The sequence below is a fragment of the Petromyzon marinus genome, chromosome 31 (genome assembly GCF_048934315.1).
Source record: "Petromyzon marinus isolate PM22_M1 ecotype Great Lakes invasive population chromosome 31, UKy_Petmar_22M1.pri1.0, whole genome shotgun sequence".
Taxonomy (NCBI): domain Eukaryota; kingdom Metazoa; phylum Chordata; class Hyperoartia; order Petromyzontiformes; family Petromyzontidae; genus Petromyzon; species Petromyzon marinus.
Genome location: NC_133697.1, coordinates 13719804 through 13733606, shown reverse-complemented (window position 1 = coordinate 13733606; position 13803 = coordinate 13719804). Strand labels below are relative to the sequence as shown.

At 50.9% G+C, this 13803-nt stretch overlaps 1 protein-coding gene across 1 annotated transcript; it reads right to left on the bottom strand.

Annotated features, from left to right (window-relative positions):
- Window positions 1–6454: 6454 nt before the first annotated feature.
- Window positions 6455–12314, bottom strand: LOC116947877 (otoraplin-like). Its single transcript, XM_032964117.2, has 4 exons — window positions 12099–12314; window positions 8889–9025; window positions 8070–8180; window positions 6455–6883 (listed from the first exon to the last, which is right to left on the bottom strand). The coding sequence occupies exons 1-4, from the start codon at window positions 12235–12237 to the stop codon at window positions 6857–6859; spliced, it is 414 nt and encodes a 137-aa protein (XP_032820008.1). The 5' UTR covers window positions 12238–12314; the 3' UTR covers window positions 6455–6856.
- Window positions 12315–13803: the final 1489 nt, after the last annotated feature.

The following is a 13803-nucleotide window of genomic DNA, read 5'->3' as shown; positions in this document are numbered from 1 at the left end:
CTCTCAATTAATTTCTGCCTTCTCAAGGCCGAAATTGAACTTTGACGCTCGCACAAAATGAAAAACCGTAACGTGCTTCTTCGACTGTGGTAAAAAAAAACTATGCCACTGACAAATTACGGTGATCACAAAATTGTGTCCAAGTCTCATTCATCACATCTGATGGGAAATGTCAGAGGCATTGATTTCGCCTGAAATCAAATTATGCCTCTGCTCTCGTAAAAAAAAGTTTCAATTCAGAGGTGCCCCTTTGTTGTAGACTGGGCAAGGATATGCCATTATTTTAAATACCCCCGTGTGTACAGTACAGCCCTTTGTCAATCCACTACTGGATGAAGGCCTCCCTCACACGTGCGAAGTACAGCATACGCTTCGGGTGATTGGAACAACATTTTTTGTTTGAAATACAATGAGTGAAGTCAAGGAACGTTTAATTGAAGCTGTATTTAGTAACCAGAAAGAGAATGTTTATCGTGGGGTAACCAAATGAGCTATGAAGCTCTTTTTGCCACGGTCATGGGAGTTGTTCGAACATACTTCACCTCTGATTAACACGATAGGCTACGTACGGTGCCAAAGAAGTTCTACATACATCTACACATGCACGCTGGTCAATGCGGGTTGGTGGTGTGGGCAGGACCAGTTCATATACTCTCGCTATCAGCCCCGGAATTAGGAAGCAATTGCAGGGCTGCACCTTTACCTATTGTGTTTTTTTGGGGTGTGGAGGAGACGATTACACGGCTTGGTGCAGTCCCTTTCGCCGTTTGATGCAGAGGTTCTCGGTTCAAACCCGGCAGGCCGCCCTGGTCAATGCTGCGGGTCCAATATTGAGCAGTTACAAGCTAATCACTCAGCTATTTCAATGCTAAATTCTATGCTAATTCCATTGTCAAGGGGTGCCTCTGCGGATGTGTATGCTTTAACTTAGCTATTTCAATGCTAAATTCTATGCTAATTCCATTGTCAAGGGGTGCCTCTGCGGATGTGTATGCTTTAACTTTTAACATAACTATTTCTGTGACCAGTCACAAGCTAATCATTAAGCCATTTCAATGCTAAATTATATGCTAATTCCTTTGTCAAGGCGCTTTGTTCCTCTCACACAGCTTAAAGGCCGTGATCTGAACGTGGCTCTTTCACTCCAGCGCTGTCCTACCAGACAGTCTCGTCCCTTCACCTGATGAAGGCCGCTTGTGTTGTGGCCGAAACGTCGTGAGAATATTATTGTGTTATTTTATTTTATCAATTTATTATTTTATTCTCATTCTACGTGACTTTACCGAAAGAACCAAAGAAGATGAATCATTGCAGTCACGAAAGCTTTAAATCGAAATTTATGGTTGTTGTTGTTATCATTATGGTTATTGGACGTCAAAGATGCCGTGACGACATTCGCAGGAGTCGGCCACACTCTTTGCCGGCGTCATGGTCCAACTTTGCCAAATTGGAAACAAATTTTTCCGAAGACAAAACTCTCGATTTTGATGACACACAGCAACAGCGCCCCCCCCCCCCTCCTGCGAAACTACCGCAGACCGCGTCTGTGAAACACAGCGCCCTTCGTGACAGCCTTGAGCAGCTATTCCAGATGAGCCAAGTTTATTATTTGTATTGTTTGAAAAAATAGAATAGCTTTTTACCCTTTCTGGCAACAAAACAGGTATTTTTAGCTCTTTCGGTAAAGTCACGTTGAAGGGAAACAATAAAATAATAAAATATATAAAACAATAAAAAAAAATCTCACAACGTTTCGAAACGTCGTGAGAATTTTTTCGAAACGTCGTGAGATTTTTTTTATTGTTTTATATATATTTTATTATTTTATTGTTTCCCTTCAACGTGACTTTACCGAAAGAGCTAAGAATATGAATTACTGCAGTCACGAAAGCTTTAAATCAAAACAAAACAGGTGTCAAGATGTTCAAACGCCAAAAAATAGAAACCTTTTTTTATTATTTCGACGAAGTGCACTTTTTTGTATTTTGATTTTAGCTCAGAGGCTGGAGTACCCCACGGGTAGGCCTAAAACACCAGTGGCTTTGGAACGTCTCGTCAACTTGACCAGCTTCAACATCGATGTTTGGGCATCGTCGTGTGAAGCTTTCTTTGTTCTGGCGATGCTGGCACGAGACGCGTCCGGTTTGCCACCGATGAAATTCGAGGAATTGAATCACTGCCGTGTTTTGCAGCTGGTGAAAAACAAGGCAATAATCGATCTTGTTCGATCGGCGGCGTTCAAGGCTTTAATAAGAATAATAATTATGCTAAATTTGGCACGCGCACAATTTCGACTCGCTCGAAGGCAGTGACCCAGAGGCGCGGGAGCCCAGCTCAAGAGATCCGCTCGGTTAAAAGTAAAAAGAAGATGTTGCATTTGAGAAGGCGCTTGAAGGGGTGGGCGAAGAGTCGAGGGGGGGTGGTGGTGGCGCGTTCCAGGTGGTGGCAGGGTCAGCAAGGGAGGAAACGACGCGTGGCGATCGTGGTCCTGACTCTCGGGGGGGGGGGGTGTCGCGAGAGAGTTCCTCCTGGGTAGCGATGCGGGAGAGTTTTGGTGGCGATTTGGGAGCGGGGGGCGCCACGAGGTCGGAGAGGCAACGGAGGGCGGCCGATCCTGCAGGCAGTGGAACCAGAGGCGGAAGATTTTGAAGGTGTCCGCGCGTCCTCTCAACAACAACAACCACCATTCGCCACTAAGTGGCGGTGACGTCACCACGACGCCTGTGCCAGGCCATGTGCACCTTGAGGCCACGTGAAGTGTCGAACGCCCGCTGGCAGGAGGTCACGGGGCAGACCCAGGTGCCACGGGTCGACTGACTGAGATGACTGGCTGATGCACCACCTGTGGCCCCTACTGTGCCAACCTGCTGTGCTTTAGCCACCCAGCGCTCCGCTCGTTGTTGTGAGCATCGATCCTCCGCCCTCCATTGTAGTTGGAGGGCGACTGCCTCCAACTCCCCCGTAGCGTCCTTCACGAGCCTCCTCCACAGAGGCCGATCTTGACACCGCTGGTACCAGTCATCGGCAGGTCCACTCAGCTCCACGTCCTCCTGTACCACATCACTCCATCTCTTCTCTAGCCCGTGCCGTGCCTGTTTAGCCCCCTCGATCCGGCCGAACAAAAGCTGTTTTAGCATGCGGTGGCTGGGCATGCAGGATACATGACCCAGCCAACGCAGCCTTGCCTGCCAGAGGAGCTCACCGATAGGACCGTGCCCAGATCTTTCAAGGATTTGTGAGCTCCTCACACAATCCAGCCTGCTTAAACCCAGGATGGATCGTAGGCAGGCCAACCTAAATGTTTCTAACCGGCGAAGATGTTCCATTAGGGGGGTCCACGTTTCGCAAGCGTAGAGATGGGAGGGAATGACCGTGGCCGAGAAGACCTGAAGCTTAGTGCGGAGCGACAGACCAGGTAGCTTCCACACAGCGTTACGAAACCGATGAAAAGATATTGCCGCTCGACTGATTCGGAGTGAGACCTGCTGTTAAACTGGAGCCGGTCATAAGCACACTGCCCAGGTATGGGAAACTCTCCAGTCTCTCCACAACTGCCCCATCACCGATTGGGAGTTGTGGGGGTGGAGTGTCTGATGGTACAAAATACCCAGGCAGGTGCTTAGTTTTGGTAGGGCTGATGGTAAGGCCCCATCTCTTAGTGGCACGCTCCAGTCTCAGCAGCAGCATCTCCAACTCCTCCTTTGAATGAACAGCTATTACCAAATCATCGGCATACATAACGTGGTTGAGCAATAGGGAGCCATCCCTTGACCGCACCCGGGCATTGATCAGCCTCCCATTATATCTGTACCATATGAAGATTCCCCCAGTACAGCTATTGAAGGCTTCACGAACTACGTGGTCAAAATAGATGTTAAATAATGTGGGAGCCAGAGGACATCCCTGTCGCACCCCAAGGTCTACAGGGAATGGCTCTGACTCCCGGCCATGTAGTTTTACCCGGGCCCGCTCACCATCATGAAGGTCCTTAATGATCGTGAGCAGAGGGTCAAAAGCACGAAGAACAACCCAGAGCCCAGGCCTACTGATGGTATCATAGGCCTTGACCAGGTCAATAAAGCAAAGATGTAGGTCTTGCTGGAATTCCCTCTACCTCTGCTGTAGCAGACGGACAGAAAATATGGCATCTGTGCAGGACCGCCCTTTCTTGAAACCGCCTTGGGGCTCCGCAAGCCTCTCCTCAGCGTGCCTGGCAAGGCGATGTTGAATAATCCTTGCCAGGACCTTTCCCGGCACACTGAGGAGTGAGATGCCCCTGTAGTTGTTACAGTCTGTGCGGTCCCCCTTCTTAAAGAGGGGGACCACTAGGGCATCCTTCCAATCCTGCGGAACCCGTCCAGTGGTCCAGACTGTTGTTATGATGTCATATAGGGCAGTCTGTGCACAAACGCCACCCTCCCTCAGCATTTCGCTTGGGAGATCATCTCTGCCCGCTGCCTTTCCTGGTCTCAGACTCCGGATCGCCTTCAGTACTTCCTCAACAGATGGCACCTCAGCCAACTTTCATCAGATAACTTTCATCAGATAACTGAGACCAGGCCACTTTAGGTTGGAATGGGGTCCTGGGTGTACACCCACCACCGGAGCGGAAGAATGGCAGGCGCATCTTACAGATGACAAGTCGATGGTCAGAGGGCAGATCAGCTTCACGGTAAGTCCTGGTGTCAAGGACATGGGCTCGCATCCGCTGGTCCATCTCTATGTAGTCCAGCAGATGTTCTTGCTTGGACCCGGCATGCATCCATGATGTTGTGTGGATGCGCCGATGCCGGAACAGCGTGTTGGTAATTACAAGCCCATGGGCTGCACAAAAATCTAGCAGCCTCCTACCGTTGTTATTGAGCTGATCTGGCCCATGCCCTCCAATCACTCCAGACCAGGTGCCAGCATCATGACCCACTCGGGCATTGAAGTCACCCAACAAGATGACTCTATCCCGAGGGGCCATTTTAGCCAGCACCTGTGACAGGAGGTCATAGAAGGCATCCGACTCATCTGCTTTGCCTGCATCCCTCCACGGATGTTCGTCTTCGGTGGGGGCATAAGTAACCACGACCACCACTCCTCGCCTCCGATTGATGAGAAGGTGAGCCCAAAGTAGCCTGGGGCTTACAGCTTCCCACACCTCACCGCCATGCTCCCATGCCCCCTTCATTCTTTTGTTCATAAGAAGAGCCACACCCTGTTGTTTGACAGTCTGCTGCCCCGAGTAGAGGACTGTCCACCCCTCATGATGGCAGGAGCCAGAACCGGTCCACCGGATCTCCTGAATGCCACAAACATCCAGGCGGTACCGGTCCAGCTCCTAATAGAGGAGTGGCAGCCTCTCCTCCGCAGTGAGCATTCTAACATTCCACGTGGCCACACGTAGTGGCTTTTCGTTGTTTCTGGAGAAGCCCCGAGGGTAGATATTCAATCTTCTGGCTCCGCCAATTGGGGTTTGGTCAGGAGACGTCATAGACGCCTGTCCCCCCGGGGCCTCCGGCACAAGCTTATTAGTTAGATATTTTATACGTGGTTTAGTGGCAATTAATTGAAGGTGGAGGGGTTACCAGCCCCTCGCACCCGTCCAGAGCCCCCGTTTAGCCACTGTGGTGGTCACAGACGCCATGAGGGGAGGAGCCAATCGGAATTGGACCTCCCCCCACAGCACTGTCCACGAAAGAGTTGCCCGTCCGGCACCGCGAGGAGGTAGGGGGTTGTTTTGCCGGCCTCTCGGGCAGGTGAACACACACATTAGGACGGTGTCCACGATACTCTGCAATAGTCACGCTGTTGCGTGAACTTCGTCGTAAGTAAAGTTTTTTTTTTATGAAATAAAGCGAGGCAATAATAATTTGAATCGACATGAAGAGTTCGGAGCATAGGCAGCGCGCGCTTTATTGCATCGTTACGTCGACAAACGCGCTCCACCGCACGTTGCCGTGCGGTGGAGCGTTCAATAGCGGTGATGCTAATAACTATAGTAGCTCAGTGGGCCTTACCTGGTAAAATTAAGGAACAAAAAATAGTTTATAGCGTTCAGAGTGAAAGAGCGCGAGAGCGGGAAAGGTCAAGACTAGCGGCGGAGAGAGACGGACAGATATCGGAGAGGCTTCACGGAGATGACAGCAAAAAGTACGGGGCTGGTGAGTTTTTTTTGTGGCGATACGGAAAATCCACCTGTATCCTTAGACAAAGAACACGTTCCGCTCTTTGAAATATAAACCACGGGATTCCCAGTTTCTTTTGTAAAGTTCAACGCACGTGCGAACGGGCAGAGAGAAATTAAATGTGATGATGAAAGCCGTAAGCGAACGCAAACAGAGAGATATGCTCCGTGTGTGTGTGTGTACATCCGCACCCACAGCCCCGCTCATGTTTTAATCATACACGATAAATCGAGGCAAAATATATTATTTAAAATTCGCGATCAAAGCAAACGCGGGACGTGTGTCATTCTGGCAAACCGTAATTGTTTTTTAGTCAAATACGGCAGCGAGACAGAAAGGTTGTGATAAGAACCCAGACACTTCTTCACATCTTCGGACTTAACCATCTTTGTTCTGAAACATTTTCATATTTTAGCGAATGCGATATTCACCGCATTGGATCAGAATAAATGCTTTTAAGTACGTTTCAAAAGTAGCAATTGCAAGCTTTGCAATAATGAGTATTGCCACTTAACAGGGTAAGTTAAACGAAGTGTGTGCCGAGCAATCGCCCCATACATTCCGGTCTTGGCAAAATAAACTTCGAGACTTGTTGGAATTCCTGCTCTTCTTGGAATTCCTGCCCTTGCTGGAATTCCTGCTCTTCCTCTTGGGGCAATTTTCCGTGCAGTTTTCTCCCATTTTTAAGAGTCGCAGTAAAAGTCCAAGTCCTGTTTGGGAACAAGAAAGATGCGCGTCACAAGAGCGCTGCGAGTGGCACTCGGCTTGGCCTCTGTGCGCTCTCACCTGGCTAAAGAAACGACAACGTGAAACTTGAGTCCACTCAACCATCCATCATGCCACTCAACCACTCGCTCACTCACTTCATCACCCACCCACTCACTCCTGCAAATGAGACTATCCTGGTCTCTGGAGTTATCACCGGGTTAAAAAAAAAAACTTACGTTTAAACTTAACCTCTGAAATCCCAGCTGCTCGCTACAAGATGGTCTACGCGATAACTTTTGGAATGCCGTATAACTCACAGGGCCCACCATCGTAAACCTCCACACGTTTACAAACCTTCTGTGTTCCAACACAAAGTAGATTGTCGCAAGATGCGCTGCGTGACGTCGAGGGTACCGATTCATTTGAATCTTATTTCGTACGCACGGCTGATGATGTCGACGATGTAGAGCAACACGGCTACAGTTTCACATTCAGGTGGTAATGCCCAGACAACCGCGTCAGGGGCAGCCTATGATTTGTTTGAATGGGACCCGCAAAGCGTGTAACGGATGCCTCCAATCGGAGGTGATCGTTGAAATGTAGGGGCCCTTTCTCGATCCACTGCCGGATGGAGCAAGGCCACAGTCATGCGGGGGCGTTTGACCGCAATTCCACGCTTGTCAGCGTTGGTTGGTGAAGGAGGGTGAGAGGGGGCTTTAAACGGTCCAGATGATGCCACAACTGTCAACCCGTACGGTTTGCCCCGTATTCTTGTACAGGGAATTTGAGTTTACAGGTCCATGCGGCGTACAGCCGTTTCAACACGGGCAATTTTTGTTGTCTATTTATTTGTGTTTCTCCCTTGCGGTGGGACTTTGTAGGATGAACGTTGAGATTTATAACGGCACGGGGTGACAAATAAGGTCTGAATTGGTCTGTAATAAGGTCGGGCACTGGTCAGGGGTTGACAGCTGTGTGATGTTACTGATGTTAACCACGGGCCTAATACCGAGCGCAGCTCCGCTGGGTTCACAGAGCCGAGCGAAGGTGAAAAGCGTCTCGCGTTGGTGAATCCGTACGATGGAGGGCGTGGCCGAGGTACGGGATTTGAATTTGGGGGCCCTCTTGGTCCGACCCGGCTGGCTCGGCTGGGAGGTTACGTGGCGTGGCGAATTGTCCGCGACTCACGTTGGTCGGCAGCTTTATCTTGGCCGGCGCGAACTTGTGCACCTCGTTGATCATGCTCTTCGGGAAGTAGCCCAGGAGCCCCATCTGAGCCACGTCCTGGGCGTTGTACACCTGCGTGGCACGGCGGCAAACGAGACCAGCGCACACGCTCCGTCGATCCCGAAACCCCCCCAGCCCAGCGCCTCGACTCCACTTTTTGTGGCTTGGGGTAAGAACCCCACCACAACCACCACCGCCCCCTCGATTAAAATCTCGGAACGTGTCGCCCCGCGGATAAATGCGAGATGGCAACGAGGTTACGATTACGCCCTTCGCTCCGGTGCTGTGATGACACTGCCAGTCTCGAACATCGACAAGCAAGACACGAGGATGCTAGTTGTGATTGCCGGGCGAAACGTCGCGGGACTCGAGTTGTGAATGTTGCGGGGTTTCACTCCGCCCAACGCACAACCCGCTGTGCTGAACCGCTAACTGAACCGGTAACTCATCGGCAAGTGTTTTTTTTTTGCGTGGAAAACCTTTGCTGATTGGCTGTGTCGGGTGGTTGACGGCCTTTCACGACGCATTCATATTTACGCGACCTAACCCAATTTTGTTGTTGTAATTCTGGATAATGTTGGCCGCGAAAGCCTACGACTACTCCGCGTCAAACTCCTCAATGAGAATGTGCGCGCTTGCTGATATCTTCGTGATGACCCGAACCACACCCCCCGCCCCCTATAATGGATCGACCGTGAGTGGCGATTTAAAAACATCGAAGTGAGCTGCGTGCGGGCAGAGGAGGGCCCGAGGCCACGGGAGATTGCTGGGGTCGCTCACGCTGCCCAGCCAGTACTCCTCGCCGTCGTTGGGCTTGAGTTTGGAGTAGATGAAGATGCTTTGGCCGCTCTTGAAGCTGATGAACCTGCAGTCGGGAGCCGAGTAGTCTCCAGTGGCTTCGCCCATAGAGATGACGTCTGTGGGGGGGGGGGGGGGCAGCAGAAATACGACGATAGCAGCAGCAGCAGGATCAGGAGCGGTAAGTGAGCGGCCGTTGATGCGTCGTGACTGAATCGGGGCTCCGGCTATCCTGAAGGATCACGCGCACGTGTTGCATGCCTGCGCGTCGGTGTCTCGCGAACTCAGGGGCTTACTATCTCACTCGGTGTTCACCGCAATGCTGCTAGGGCTGGCCTGGGCTGAGAATTATCAACGATAAGACAACTATCACGAGAGTACAAGGCTCGCCTGTCCGTGTTCATCCTTTATTTTTTATCAACGTCCGCGATGACGCACATCTTTACCCGCACCTCCGATGAGCACGGTTGGGTATGCATGGTGCGAAAGAGGTTCAACATACACACAGACATCCTCGACTCTCGACTGTCAACCCTTCTCGAGCAATGTCGCGTCCTGCCCAGGCCTACTCTAAACTAAAAACATATTTTTTATTTTATTTTACCAGGTAAGGCCCACTGAGCTACGTAGTTATTTATTAGAAGCGATCTGGCCACAAATGATAGCTCAACGAAGTGGGCTTATCATCACGTGGGCAATTATAGCAGCCAAAAAACTCTGAACGCGTGATGTTGATTCTAAATGTGGAGTGAAAACCCGGAGAACCTGGAGGAAGATCCACGCGACTACGGAGAGAGAGAGAGAGACACGCAAACTCCAAATATACAGCAGCAGGCGTCAGGGTCGAGATCGAACCCACGACCTCCTGAATACCAGGCGAGGTCGTTAACATCTCCAAGCCACCGCGTTCTAAGTGATGCAGCTGACCCGTGTGTGTTGTCTGCTCCACGTGCTCCTCTTGCCGTCTCTCAGTGTAACTCCAAGCGCGCGTGTCGCCATGGCCCTTGTGCGTGCCACGCCCTTTACGTTACCCGGGGCTCAACGGGAGCGGCATTCGCTCGCAACTCTCCCACTGACAGGCGAATTGGAGAGTCGTTGGCTGTTTACGCGCTCGTGACTTACGTACGGAACTTTAATCGGTCGCAGTAAATATATATATAATTTGCATCACCCACTGGTTTAGAGTCACGGAAAAGTATTATCAATTGATGCAATCGTGTTAGCGGTCTGTTAATTGCGCAACTGCATGTGAGGTTCCTCATGAGGATTAATGCTTCATGACTTTCATATTGGTGGCGTCAACAAGGGGTTTGGTAATCGGCGTCGTCTCTCCATTGTGTTTCTCACGATAGCAGCAACAGCCGCAACAACAACAACTACTGCTGCTGCCACGTAGCCACTCACCCCACGTCTACAGCTCCCTTCCCGTACGGCCTCGCGTTCCCAGACACACTCCCAGACACTCTCCCAGATACTCCCAGACACTCTCCCAGACACTCTCCCAGACACACTCCCAGACACTATCCCAGACACTCCCAGACACTCTCCCAGACACTCTCCCAGATACTCCCAGACACTCTCCCAGACACTCTCCCAGACACTCCCAGATACTCCCAGACACTCTCCCAGACACTCTCCCAGATACTCCCAGACACTCTCCCAGACACTCTCCCAGACACTCCCAGACACTCTCCCAGACACTATCCCAGACACTCCCAGACACTCCCAGATACTCCCAGACACTCTCCCAGACACTCCCAGACACTCTCCCAGACACTCCCAGACACTATCCCAGACACTCTCCCAGACACTATCCCACGCCATCCAAAACCTCCGCGGCCAGACTCCTCACCGGCGCCGCGCACGTGACCCAGGGCAGCCCCAAGCGCTCCGATCGCTCTGCTTGGCTCTCGATCCCAACCCGCCCCCGGCAATCAACGTGCGACTGCTCTGCCGCCACCCCGCCGTGGACTCACCCCTGCTCGCCTGAGCGTGCAGGAGTTGCCTGAGTTCGATCCCGACCCCGACGCCTGTTGTATATTTGGAGTTTGCGTGTTCCCTCTCTCTTCCCCTCGCGGTCGCGTGGATTTTTCTCCGGGTCCTCCGATGTTTTTTTACCTCCACGTTTCGAATCAACGCGCGCTTGGAGCAGTGGTTCTTAGCCTGGGGTGCAAGCACCTCCCTGGGGATGCGAGGTGCCCTTTGTGGGGGCGCGAGACACGGCCAGATTTATTTTAGAAGGTAATGCATCGATAACACACATTAAGCACGGCCACATAAGTACAACTACTTTGTTTTATCAACCTATGTATTTATTAACATAAACTTTTTTTTTACGATTGAGAACCTAAGGGGTGCGAGGCTGCAGTCAAGGTGAAGAGCCGCTGGTTGAAAGTGTTTGCCTGCTGCTCTCCATGTACACGTGACAAGCCACTTCGTTGCGTTATCATTTGTGGCCAGGTCGTTTCTGAAAAAAGAGCTCAGTTGGCCTTATCTGGTAAAATAAAAAAATAGTTAACAGTAAAGTTACCTCTCTATCACCCCCGTCTCAATAGCTCTCCACTCTCCCGCACGTATTTGTCTCTCCTGCAACGGAGGCTTTCTGATGAAGCCCACAGACAACCTTTGTTCAGTGGGAGCTCGCTCCTTCTCTTCTGCTGCCCCCACAGTCTGGAATTGTCTCTTCCCAGAGTCCTCCGTGCTGTTGACTTCCTGCCCCCTGTTCAAGTCCAAGCTCCAAGATCTTTTTTTTTCTTGACTCTGCCTGTAACTGACTGGCCTCTTTGTCTCTAGAAAATAGATATTCAACACTGTCCTCTACACTGTCTTGAGATCCGCTTGCATTTAGTTGTTATTTATAGATGCTATATTAATCCAAATTGTATCGTAGCATCGCTGTCGTTATCAAGAAAACTGTTTTGACTCAAAACTTGAGTCGGCTGGGCGGTGCTCAACCGCATTGGTGACCCAGAGTGTCCTACAGAGACTGGGCCCTATCATGGGAATATGGAATTTCCACTAATGGCTTAAAACCACGAACAGGAGTTGAACGCGCGTCCAGTCATCATCATTTGAGCAGAGAGAGATACATTTGGAGCACAGCAAACGCTCTTATCAATCAAGCCAAACATATTAACGAAATCATCACCACCACCACCCATCATCATCATATAAACTCTCTTTCCTACTCACAGGTACATTCCTTGTCGGCACAGAACTTGGTTTTGGAGAGATGGTCCATGAAGCCGGCGGCGCAGGGGCGGCCGAGGAACGCGACACTCAGGCACAGCGCCATGCCCAGCAGCAGCGTCTTCGTTCGTGGCTGTGCCATGTTGCTACAGCAGTTCTTCGCTCTGTGCCCCTGGCTGACCTGGCGGGCCGCGACTGCCTGCAACCAAGCGCTCACTCTCGGGAATAATCCCTCTCCCCCCCCTCTCTCTCTCCTCGCTCGCGTTCACACAGCGATCTTCCCCCACCCCACCCCCCTCTCGTTCCACAGAGCCCACCGCTTTCACCGCTGCCCCCCTCCTCGCCAGCCCCACCACCGCCAACAAAGACAAAGATCCCCCCGTGTAGCCTCAACAGACCTGTTGAGGGGGGGGCAAGTGCTGCGAGCGAGTAGCACCTTATGAAGGAGCACGGGTTGCCTTTGTCTCCCCACTGGCGATGTTTACACACCGCTCCAGGTACTTATTTGAGGGCTGAATCGACCACCGCGACCACCGCCACTACCTTCACAATCCGCCCCATATCTCCAGATCCTCGCATGCGATCTCATCGCTCGAGCACTTTACCACACTCCAGTTAAGTTGATCGATATTGCCTGTGCCCTGTGTGGTTTTTTTTGTTGTCTTTGCGTAGCGCGGTTGCATTCGATCACGTTGACCATTGCGTGATAAACAATAAGCGTGTCACGCGAGGATGTGAACGAGGATCGCGCCTGTGCCCTGCTGGTGCGGCGACTCTCCATCCTTCTCGCTCTGTCTCTCGCTCAGCGTGCCCTGGGTGTCGCCACCTCCGAGGTGACGGGCAGAGCTGTCGAAGTCGCTAACATCGGGGCGCATTTGTCGGTGTTGTATTATATTTCTAAAAATGCAAAATAAATAAAAGCTCACACGAGGTTCGACGATGGAGGTTTGTATTTTTATCCCTGTTTCTTAAGACAGCAGGAGGCAAATTCCGATGTAATTATAATCAGTCACGATATTATTATTATGACTACGGCAAGTGGATTTTTCAAATCTTTGCAGGGTGCAGTGTGCGAAGTTAATATATTTTCATCATCTCGGTCCAGACTCTCTCTCGCCTCCCTAGCACAGAGCCACGCTTTGCATCGCTGTCGTGATGACGACGCAAACTAAAGCTACTTGTTTACGCTAAGCACGGTAGGCCCACTGAGCTGTACAGCTATTTTTCAGAAGCGACCTGGCCACAAATGATAGGCCAACGAAGTGGCTTATCATCATGTGGAAATGTATAGCAGCCAAATATTCTGAACGCGTGACATTGATTCTAAATGTGGAGAGGGGGGGACGGAGGACCCGGAGAAAATCCACGTGACCACGGGTAGAGAGAGACCCAAACTCCAAATATGCAGCAGCAGGCGTCAGGGTCGGGATCGAACCCATGACCTCCTGCATACCAGGCGAGGTAGTTAACATCTCCTTGCCACCTTGGCGTCCCATTTGTGTCGGGGGTGACTAACATTATCACCCCAGCGCTGATTGCATATATAGGGTGGCCCAAAAGTCAGGATACACATTTATTTTCACATCACACGTCGGGTTATTTAATTTATTTCAACAAATGCTCATACTAACTTCCATTAATGTTAAGGCGCGCGCATGAATGAACCTTTTTAATCAATTTAGGATTAAAGAAAGATAACTCTTTGAAG